The sequence below is a fragment of the Branchiostoma lanceolatum genome, chromosome 15 (genome assembly GCF_035083965.1).
Source record: "Branchiostoma lanceolatum isolate klBraLanc5 chromosome 15, klBraLanc5.hap2, whole genome shotgun sequence".
Taxonomy (NCBI): Eukaryota; Metazoa; Chordata; class Leptocardii; order Amphioxiformes; family Branchiostomatidae; genus Branchiostoma; species Branchiostoma lanceolatum.
The window spans coordinates 14,819,585-14,831,469 of record NC_089736.1 but is presented as its reverse complement, the minus strand read 5'-3'; the positions used below and the strand labels follow the sequence as shown (position 1 = coordinate 14,831,469).

The following is an 11,885-nucleotide window of genomic DNA, read 5'->3' as shown; positions in this document are numbered from 1 at the left end:
AAGTCCCTGAAACTACTATCAATATTTAATTTTTTTTAGGTACACAGCTCTACTTCATTACTTGAAACTGCAGTTGTGATGTATGTTGAGACCCCCCCCCCCTTGTGGGTGGCAAGACAAAAACTGGTTTAGCCAGTGCCCCCCTTACCCCGGGGTACACCCTTCCTCCTCCACCCCCCTACCACGGGGGTACCCCCTTCCTCCTTCACCCCTCTACATGGGGTGAACCCCCTTCCTCCTCCACCCCCTCTACCTGGGGTGAACCCCCTTCCCCGTGGGTTCCCCCTACCCCGGGGATAACCCCCCCCGGACTACCCTCCCCTGGGGATTACCCATCCCCTGGGGATTACCCCCGCCTCTCTGGAGCCGTTTCTGCTGTTTGGTCCATCTTTGTTTGCTGAAAAGAAGAAAAAAAGAGTGATGTGGGTGTCATTCATTAAAAGACATTTTTGCAGAAAGTAATTTGCAACCATCACAAGCCATCTAATATTTTGTGCATCTAGATCATGTATAATGTCATCCATAAAATTAATGTTGCCTTACGCTTTGTTGCAGGGTTGGGTGGTGGAGCTGCAGGGTTGGGTGATGGAGCTGCAGGGTTGGGTGGTGGAGCTGCAGGATTGGGTGGTGGAGCTGCAGGGTTGGGTGGTGGAGCTGCAGGGTTGGGTGGTGGAGCTGCAGGGTTTGGTGGTGGAGCTGCAGGGCTGGGTGGTGGGGTTGAGAAACAAGGTTCAGAATCGATAGCTGTCAGTCATATCACACAATGACAAACCTTAAATGAATACAACTATGTAGAAACCCACATAAGGGACAGCTCATAGGGATACATAGAGCATAGAAAAAGAGTTTGACAAGGCCAAAGCACAATATTTACCTGGTCTGAGGCCCCACTCTGTAGTAGGGCCCGCACTCGCATCATGATCAAAGGCGTACGCGTTGCTCGCATCTTCAGCTCCGCTGTGAATTAGGAGAATGATCTGTTACTGATCGAAGTCATCCAACCATCTCTACAGTACAGTAATGTCGCACCTCCGTCAAGAAATATTGTCGGGGAGGGCGTCGCCCCAAAAAACTCATGATGAAACTCTTCTGTATCTCATTGAACTTAACTTACATTACCAGCAATATTTGCCCGTCAAAATGCAAGAACTAGCGTTGCAGGGTGTCAAGATTAGCAAATTTTCCCCGGAGCACGTCGTGGCTCCAACGAAAGATATGTCTGGAGGGGTGACGCCGCTCAGAAAATAAGCAAAAATCCTTGTGTATTTTTTTTTTTACAAGTAGAGATGTCATAACACTTACTCTTCTAGCAACATTCCCCATCAGAATGCAGGAAATGGGTTTCAGAGGGTAAAGATCCCGTCAACACCGCCTTAAGGTCTCATTCCTGTATTACTCCGAGTGGGTATCCTCAAGTAGTCCGTAGGCCCAAAAATTAACGGCTGCATGAACGTGTGTTTATGTCGATGGGAAGTTCCCTTTAACCAGCCCGACTGATCTCAAGCGTCAAACTGATGAATCTTGTTTGTAGAAATACTCATGAATGAGACCTTAATAGCATAGGGACGGTCTTGAATTTACGCGTTACCCGCCATCCTGAATTCACCGTTAAGCGTAATTATCGGATGTTGTCGGCCGGCCTGAATCCCCCCCCCCCCCATGCAGACCCTCATTACTGTAAGTTCTCGAGGATTTAATTTCGTGGTAAAGATGAAATGGAGTGTCGTGGAATGTTTTAAAAGAGTTTGCGGCAGCGGTATAGCCATGGAAAGACCGACGCCTTTGAGTTTTACGGACAGCCAGTTTGAAGTCCGGCAAGGGCTATACAGGCCTACAGACGCGGACATAGCATGCAGTCGGCTATAATGATGTATAAACTTTATTGAAATTGTAACCACCGTGTAAGAATATCAGTACACATATTGAAAACTTGCATCTGGTGCACTCAATGTTTTGCTGATCTATAAGGTACAGCGCAAGTACTGAAAAGTACAGTAGGTAAAGTAAGCCTGACTCTGGGGTTAGATGCCGGTGAAAAAAAAAATGTCCGTGTTAAACTCCGACACAAGATTTGTTAGACGTCATTTAATACTGTATGCGTAAATAAAGTTAATAACTGTATAATTTTACTGTTTTGTTTGTGTCAACAGCCAGATTACGTCTTACAAAAAATGACCTTTTTGACCAATTAACTTGGTTTGACTAATTAGTTTATGGTTTGACCTTGGCTGGTTTTCAAGTTTTTCAGTGAGTAAGTAAATTTCTATTCAATGATATATTTAGCCATAACTCATGAATTCCTGAATCGAAGTTAGACAAATACTCACAACCCAGCAATTGTTATCTTCAGTGGCTCTTTCGAGATCATTCGCATAAGCGATCAGTATCAGTGAAATCCTCAATACGTAGCGCATGTATCCCGACTTGTAGCGTATGTGTCCCGACCTGTAGCGTATGTACCCCGACTTGTAGCGTATGTACACCGACCTGTAGCGTATGAACCCGGACTTGTAGCGTTATATACCCCGACTTGTAGCGTATAAACCCCGACTTGTAGCGTATAAACCCAGACTTGTAGTGTATGTAACCCGACTTGTAGCGTACGTACCCCGACTTGTAGCGTATGTACCCCGACCTGTAGCGTATGTACCCGGACTTGTAGCGTATGTACCTCGACTTGTGGCGTATGTACCCCGACTTTTAACGTATGTACCCCCCGACCTGTAGCGTGTGTACCCGGACTTGTAGCGTATGTACCCCGACTTGTAGCGTATGTACCCCGACCTGTAGCGTATGTACCCCGACTTGTAGCGTATGAACACCGACATGTAGCGTATGTACACCGACCTGTGGCGTATGTACCTTGACTTTTAGCGTATGTACCCCGACTTTTAACGTATGTACATACGCTACAAGTCGGGGTGCATACGGTACAGGTCGGGATACCTACGCCACAAGTCGGGGTACATACGCTACAAGTAGGGGTACATACGCTACAGGTCGGGGGGAACATACGTTGAAAGTCGGGGTACATACGCTACAGGACGGGGTATTTAGGCTACAAGTCGGGGTACATACGCTACAAGTCGGAGTAAATACGTGAAATGTCGGGGTACATACGCTAAATGTCGGTGTACATACGGTACAAGTCGGGTTACTTACGCTACATGTCGGGGTACATATGCTTTAAGTCGGGATACATACGCTACAGGTTGGGGTACATACGCTACAAGTCGGGGTATATACGTTACAAGTCGGGGTATATACGCTTCAAGTCGGGGTAAATACGCTACAGGTCGGTGTACATACGCTACAAGTCGGGGTACATACGGTACAGGTCGGGGTACCTACGCCACAAGTTGGGGTACATACGCTACAAGTAGGGGTACATACGCTACAGGTTGGTTTACATATGCTACAGGTCGGTGTACATACGCTACAAGTCGGGGTTCATACGTTTAAAGTCGGGGTACATACGCTACAGGTCGGGGTACATACGCTACAAGTCTGGGTTCATACGCTACAAGTCGGGATATACTACAAGTCGGGGTACATACGCTTTAAGTCCGGGTACATACGCTACAGGTCGGTGTACATACGCTACAAGTCGGGGTACATACGCTACAGGTCTGGGTACATTCGCTACAGGTCGGGGTACATACGCTACAAGTCGGGGTTCATACGCTACAAGTCGGGGTATATACGCTACAAGTCGGGGTACATACGCTTTAAGTCCGGGTACATACGCTACAGGTCGGTGTACATACGCTACAAGTCGGGGTACATACGCTACAGGTCGGGGTACATACGCTACAGGTCGGTGTACATACGCTACAAGTCGGGGTACATACACTACAGGTCGGGGTAAAAACGCTACAAGTCGGGGTACATACGCTACAAGTCGAGGAACATACGCCACAGGTCTGTGTAAATACGCTACAAGTACGGGTACATACGCCATAAGTCGGGGTACATACGCTGCAAGTCGGGATACATACGCTACAAGTCGGTGAACATACGCTACAAGTCGGTGTACATACGCTACAGGTCGGGGTACATACGCTACAAGTCCGGGTACATAGGTTACAGGTAAGTGTACATACGCTACAAGTCGTGGTACATACGCTACAGGTCGGGATACATACACTACATGTCGGGGAACATACGCTACAAGTCGGGCTATATACGTTACAAGTCGGGGTACATGCGCTATACATCCGGGTACATACCCTACACGTCGGTGTACATAAGCTAGAAGTCGGGGTACATACGCTACAGGTCGGGATACATACGCTACAAGTCGGTGAACATACGCTACAAGTCGGTGTACATACGCTACAGGTCGGGGTACATACGCTACAGGTCAGGGTACATACGCTACAAGTCTGGGTACAAAGGTTACAGGTCGGTGAACATACGCTACAAGTCGGGGTATATACGTTACAAGTCGGGGTACATGCGCTATACATCCGGGTACATACGCTACAGGTCGGTGTACATAAGCTAGAAGTCGGGGTACATTCGCTACAGGTCGGGGTACATACGGTACATGTTTGTGTACATACGCTACACGTCGGGGTTCATACGTTTAAAGACGGCGTACATACGCTACAAGTCGGGGTACATACGCTAAAAGTCATGGTACATACGCTACAAGTCGGGGTACATATTCTTTAAGTCGGGATACAAACGCTTCAGGTTGGGGTACATACGCTACAGGTCGGGGTATATACGCTACAAGTCGGGGTACATACGCTACAAGTCCGGGTAAATACGCTACAAGTCGGGGTACATACGGTAGAGGTCGGTTTACATACGCTACAAGTCGGGGTACATACGCCACAAGTCGGGGTACATACGCTACAAGTCGGGTTACATACACTATAAGTCTGGTTATATATGCTACAAGTCGGGGTACATACGCTAAAAGTCGGGTATATACGCTACAAGTCGGGATATATACGTTACAGGTCGGGATACATACGCTACAAGTCGGTGTACATACGCTACAAGTACGGGTACATATGTTACAGGTCGGTGTACATACGCTACAAGTCGGGGTATATACGCTACAAGTCGGGGTACATACGCTATACATCCGGATACCTACGCCACAGGTCGGGGTACATACGCTACAGGTCGGTGTACATACGCTACAAGTCGGGGTTCATACGTTTAAAGTCGGGGTACATACGCTACAAGTCGGGGTACATAAGCTAGAAGTCGGGGTACATACGCTGCAGGTCGGTGTACATACGCTACAAGTCAGGGTACATACGGTACAGGTCGGGGTACATACGCCACAAGTCGGGGTACATACGCTACAGGTCGGTGTACATACGCTACAGGTCGGTGTACATGCGCTACAAGTCGGGGTTCATACGTTTAAAATCGGGGTACATACGCTACAAGTCGGGGTATATACGCTACAAGTCGGGGTACATACGCTACAAGTCGGGCTACATACGCTACAGGTCGGTGTACATAGGCTACAAGTTGAGATACATACGCTACAGGTCGGGGTACATACGCCACAAGTCGGGGTACATACGCTAAAAGTTGGGGTACGTACGTTTAAAGTCGGGGTACATACGCTACAAGTCTGGGTACATACGCTACAGGTCGGGGGGTACATACGCTAAAAGTCGGGGTACATACGCTACAAGTCGAGGAACATACGCCACAGGTCGTTGTTGAACATATACGCCACAATTCAGCCCAAACTCGAAAGCTCTGATGTCACAAAGTCTGGAAATAGACAAAACCCAAATCACCCAGTCTCAAACTGACATATTCCAACACCACACAGCACAATTTACACTTGGATTTCTCTCAGATGCGACTTTCTACCAGGTTTTCAGGATTTTTGGCTGTATCACTTTCTGTACCCAAGTATTGACCCCGGGGTCATGTATACTTACTTTTTTCTGATATCTATTCTAATTGAAAAATTTGATTCAAACTGTTTCACATAGATTTTGCTGAGGGGAACATGGCCTTTGAGAAGGGTTTGTACACTAAACAAACTGACATCAGTGTATGTTATCACATGCTAATTTTACTGTCAAGTAGGCTACCTTTGTTATGCTAATCCAACCCTGACCCAATTTCTTTTGTACTCTGAGAGATTTGTTCTTTTGTCACCATAACTACATTTTTTTCAATTTCGCTTTCTAGTCTGTAAAAGTTTAGGTACCACTATATGATTATTAGTTGTACTCAATCCTCTATTGTACCAGCTACCTTCATTTCATTATTCAAGAAACTGCTTGATTAATTGTCGTCATATCTTTTTAACCCGGCCAGAAATCCATGGTTCAACACTACACAAATGATTCTCTGAAATATTTATTAGTGTGAGAATCAGGGAATTTACAACTTGTCAGTTTTGTGCCAGACAGCTTTTGGCAATCAGTAATACAGTAAATGAAATCCAAAATTGTCCATTCTCATATTGCATATGCTGAAATCTGTCAGTGATGTCACTTTTTGTTGCCCACAAAAATGTTTTAAAAGTCATGCCCCTGTGAAAATTGTTTCGTTGTTTGAACAGGTCTTTTGGTGGAAAAAATATCAAGGGGAGCATTGTGAGGGAGCGGAGTGACCAAGCAAGGGGCTGGTGTGGAGGATGGGTTTCCTCCTTCCACAGTGTTGAGTTTTAGAGAATTGTTTTATTAAAATGGGTCATTCTAAGACTAAATTTCTGTCAGACAGGTCACAGTTGAAGAGTGGCCACATGTGACATAGGAGCATACCTAGTCAAGCAGAATTTTATGCTTGCCAGAAAATCTGCTCCTCAGGTTAAGGGGGGTACATGGTTGACATGAGAGCGCTCCACCCCTGTTGTCCTCTCTAGATGAACCCCCTGTTCAAAATCCCAAATTGGGTCCACTAAAGAAAGTCGAGGAATCAATTGTACTGATGTAGCCTGACAGAGGCTGACGGATACAAATGCCTTATCTGACTAAAAATGCAACATGTTAGTGTAACATCACACTTTTTTGCCAGTGAAGCATCAACAAGTCAGCTTCTGAAAATTATCAAAACCTAATGCGTTGAAGTTGGGCAGGAAGTTGCCAGATTTCTTACCACTTAAACCCCTGGCCCTGTCCAGCCCAGATTTGTTTGGGGTAAATGATGGGAATTTCACTGAAGGTGAACATCATTGCTTGCAGTTGTACTTGTACTAGAAGTAGACAGAAATCAAGCAAATCAGACAAACATTATTAATGACAAAATGCATGAATAGCCGTCTTTTCTAAGCTAGATAGAGAAAACCATTAACTGATCTGATTTATGGGATGGAGGCCTTCACTATCATAATCAGTAAATAACCATGGGTTTTGACCTTGTCAGTTATAAAAATAAACATCATGTAACAAAGGCATGTGATTGCGGAATGCTAGTTTTTCACATACATTTATTTGATAAAATTGTAATCTGTAGTAGACATGGATTTGCATGGATAATATTCTAGAAATCAAACAAACATATCTTCTTTTTACTGCATTTATGTAAAATTATAACATCTTTTGAATCCATTTTCTTCCATTTTTTCATTGCAGATTCCTATGGCCATGGGCATAGAACCGGAATTGTTTGTAACCGACTCTGAGAGTCAGAAGCAGATCATCGAGGCGCTGCTCTGTGCACTATGGTAAGAGAAAAATACATGTGATTCTGACTAAATGTACATTGTTCTAGATTCTGTTCATTCATTGTGTAATGTAGTAATTGTCATTTTTGACATTACAGAAAAGCTAATGCATCTTTCTTTCCCATCTTCTTTTAGTATATTTGCACATTGTTTATAATGAAATGTTAATGAAATATATGACTAGGAAGTGATAACAATACACAAACGGTTCTTACCGGTTAATTGATTTGTTCTACAGCATTACGACACATGTACAACTCATGGGAGAACAGTATCTGTTACATTTAAAATACAGTTTTAAAATTGACAAAAAACGCCTGCTACTCTATCTATTTTTCTTGTCGCCATGTCAACCTTTCAGTTTAAAACAGTACAATAGGTTTTAAATCCTTTGGGATTCAGCTAATATTCACAATATGAAATATGCAAATTAGCTTTTTCCAAGATATTATTTGCAGACTTCACATGCACAATTTTCGCAGAATACTGCAACCTGAGAGATTATATTTAACCAGGATCTTTGGGTTCATTCAGAATTAGATTGTTTGTGTTGTCTATTCAAACTACTATTCGCGATTGAAAAAGTGAGTGTGAACGGGGTCTTAGTCAGCCTGACTGATCTCAAGCGTCAAACTGATGAAACTTGTTTGTAACTGGAGAAATTAACAGGTAAAGTTTGGCAGCCGCGCGCGAGGTCAGATGTCCATAACCCGACATTGTCGCATGCGCTCTTTAGTTGGAAAGTGGCTTCTTTGGGGTGTAGCTAAGTGCAGTGAAACTGTTGGCAATTTTTTGCATGATCTAGGGTAAATGTTCTCAATATAAAATGAATAAAATTGGTGCGTTTTCTATAGCTTCATTACGAACGCGCCCATGTAAAACACGTATTAAAACATCTAAGCCTATGGGGAGAAAAAACTTATGAATGAGACCTTAAATAACAAACATGTCCAGCAAAGATAAAATCACTTGCATACATGTCTCTAGTTAGACTAATTCTGAAACAGTTTGGGATCCATACACAAACTGTGACAAAGAAGGATAAAGATAAAACGGAGAGGATGCAGTGTCACCAAGATAAAGCAGATCTGCAATGGATGTCACCTGAAGACAAAAGAACAACGTCCAGACTTTGCATGATGTACAAAATGACATAGGAGTACTTGTGGATGTACTGACTGTACTTGTGGATATACTGACTGTATCTAATGCCAGCTCAGAAGAGGACTAGAAATAGTCATGCTTTTAAGTACCAGAGTTATTGATTGTTAGGATTGATGTGTTCAAATATCCATATTTTCCGAGAACCATAGTAGAATGGTACTTGTTGTCATCAAGTAAAGTAGGAGCATCCGCACTAGATAGCTAAAGAACGGTTGCAGTGAGATATGCAAAGACTAGGTGTGACAGACCATACGGTGTAATATAACCAGCTGCTGCCACCCCACGTGCCTGCAAAGCTGGTGTGTTGCTGCTGATGTGTTATGCCTAATGGTGGTTATACCTGCTATATAGAGACAGATACAGATTCAGCTTTGTATGGCTCATTTTATGCAATGCACCCCTTTCTTTGATGTCGTACTATAATTTCAGTAACAAAATTACCTCTTGCCAAGTTGACATGTAACATATGGATTGATATTGATATTTGATAAATGAAATATTATAACTTATGATAAAATGTGACAAAAACAGGGAAAAACAGGAGAGGCTATTCCGAGAAGCAACAAAACAAATTGGTGTGGTACAGATTTCCCAGATTCTATTTTCAATACAAATTGACAAGCCTGACCACAAAGAGTTAGAATGTATATTGGCTGTATTTATTGAAAACTCTGACATTTTGACATGTTTGTTCCACTGCAGCAACTTTGTAGTCAGGGATGCAGTGATCTGTCCTGCTAGACGGGGACACCAGTTCTGTCGTACCTGCATCAGCCAATGGCTCAAATGTTCGCCGACATGCCCTATGGACAGATCACCTCTGAGGCTGAGTCAGCTCAACACAGCAAGAAATCTGAACAGGGCCGTGCAGGAGGCACAGGTGAAGTGCACGAATGGAACGGAAGGTAAGTTGTCTTTAATTCAATTACTATATCAATTTGTCATGCAAATGCTGTACTTAAATGCGCTTGAAATGACAATTGAAGGAAGTTATCAGAGGCTATTTTGCAAAGCTTTTGAAAATTAATGTTGTGTTTTAGTTAGGGCCCCAAAAATTAGGTAGATAGAGAAGTAGAATGACCATTTGAATTCGTACATACTCATGATACATGTTTGCCCTAGGCACCTCTATACCAAAGTCGTAAGACTTAGTATGAGGAGTTGTAAAAAAATTTTAAAAAGTTGGATCCAGCAGCATGACAGAAACAACATATTTCACTCCCATACATACTCTGAGTCAAGGCTTGAAAATATTTTTTGGAAATAGGTGCACCTTTGTACCTAACCTAAAAAGTAGCACAGAAAACTGAGGTGCAAATCAATACCATTTTCTGTACAGTCTTTATGCTAAAACTAACATTTATACCAACTTAACCAGCGGAATAAACTAGCGGCAGTTTTACAGCTAAAGCCTCTTGTGCTTATACCTGTCTTCACATGTCCGACTTGACCATGAATTCTGTGGCCTTGAATGTAGCTTACGAGAAAGTACATGTGTATTGTCTTTGTCCATCTTGAAATTTGACATCTGTCATCTTTTCGGCATCTGTCAGTTGTCATATAAAACCCATAATTCTCTGATACCTACATGAAAAGTTCCTGGTACATATTGCCAGTTTTATGCAGTATCCCCCCCCCCCATATTCATTGGATCTCCAAGTTGAGTCCCAACAAGGGATATTATGAGCCACTACAATCGTGTGTGGTACTCATGACGCGAGTTCAGAACTTTGCGGACCGGCTAACGTAGTCCTTGGTATTCATACCAAGCTTTTGGCCACAAGCCGGTTAAACCATTCTCCCGAGGTGAATGCATGAATATCCAGTATAGCTCTTGTCCATGATGGTATGAGTATATAAAGCATATTTCTAGATTGTTCTAGTTAATCCAGATCGACATATCTACTAGGACAGGTACTACAAGACCTGTTGGTTGTTATATCATCTTTTGTTGCCTCCATTCTTGTTCAAGGAGTTTTTGACCTTATCAGAATTTGAAAATGTAGTTTTTTTGCCCGCATGTATTAATTTTTATGTCTGTGAATGATATCGTCCATAAAATTTACTTGCTTGTAAGTAACCTAGGCATCCAGGTGCACCAATACACCCACTGTCCAAAATTAGGTGCACATGCACCCAGTATTTCCAGCCCTGGGAGTGAAATGAAATAACTTTATCGACCACTATCTTCCCTTCCCAGACAGTAAATGCGACTGGACGGGGCCTTACGGGAATCTGGAAGGGCATAACAAGTGCTGTCTGCTCAAGGAGGTGAAGTGTTGCAATTTTATGTTTTATGTTTTTTTCAAGTGACTTTCAAAGTTTCATGTAGTGTTCTGCTTGCCTTGTTTCTGGTGTACATCATCCAAGAAAATCACATAGACCATGGTTATGCTCAACAAAGATCAGAACATATTGTGTTAAGATATGTGGGAAATGATGACGGCTTCGCTGTTATGCAACTAGTTCTTAACATGACAAAATATCAGAATTAAAAATACCTTTATATCACAATATTAGGTTCCCCATCCCCCATGCTTTGTAGAGGATGAATGTAACTTAATAAGTATGAATGCACCAAAGCCCAAGCCAATGTGTGTTTGTGTTGATCAATAATTCTTATACCCCAATATTAAAGTGCTTAAGTTAATTTTGTCCTCATGTTTATGTTTGTCCTCAAGAGTATGTTCTGCCTCGTTTTGAATTGATAAGCTTATTGAGTGACTGCGTTATGTCAATTGGTTCAACGCCACAGTTCTACAAAGTGAAAGGCATTTTTCTACGAAATCATATGAATCATATGTCTGACATGCACACCTTGCATTGGATGCTTTCTTTATTCTCTTTGCAGGGAATGATGACATGGGAATGATGACATGAGATACTACCTGGAGTAGCATATCAAAAAAGAAATTTTCTTTTAGTAGTAGTAGTAGTAGTAAGTAGTCGTAAACATATTCATATGTATACATACAGTTGGGGTTCTTGGCTGAAGACTAGAATTAGCTTACTTTATTCTGCATTCTTTTAATCAGTGACTTGCGAAGTCATGACGTCACATGAA

General features: G+C 42.8%; 1 protein-coding gene across 1 annotated transcript; it reads left to right on the top strand.

Moving 5' to 3' along the window:
* Positions 1 to 7,490: 7,490 nt before the first annotated feature.
* On the top strand, positions 7,491 to 11,484 carry LOC136420501 (TNF receptor-associated factor 4-like). The gene is made up of 3 exons (XM_066407455.1): positions 7,491 to 7,657; positions 9,524 to 9,726; positions 11,022 to 11,484. Exons 1-3 carry the CDS (start codon positions 7,572 to 7,574, stop codon positions 11,132 to 11,134), a joined length of 402 nt encoding a protein of 133 aa, XP_066263552.1. The 5' UTR covers positions 7,491 to 7,571; the 3' UTR covers positions 11,135 to 11,484.
* The last annotated feature ends 401 nt before the right edge of the window (positions 11,485 to 11,885 follow it).

Coding starts and splice junctions, on each gene's coding strand:
- LOC136420501 (XM_066407455.1), top strand. CDS start 7,572: ATGGCCATGGGCATAGAACCGGAATTGTTTGTAACCGACTCTGAGAGT. Junction 7,658..9,523: donor GCGCTGCTCTGTGCACTATG/GTAAGAGAAAAA, acceptor GTTCCACTGCAG/CAACTTTGTAGTCAGGGATG. Junction 9,727..11,021: donor GTGCACGAATGGAACGGAAG/GTAAGTTGTCTT, acceptor TTCCCTTCCCAG/ACAGTAAATGCGACTGGACG.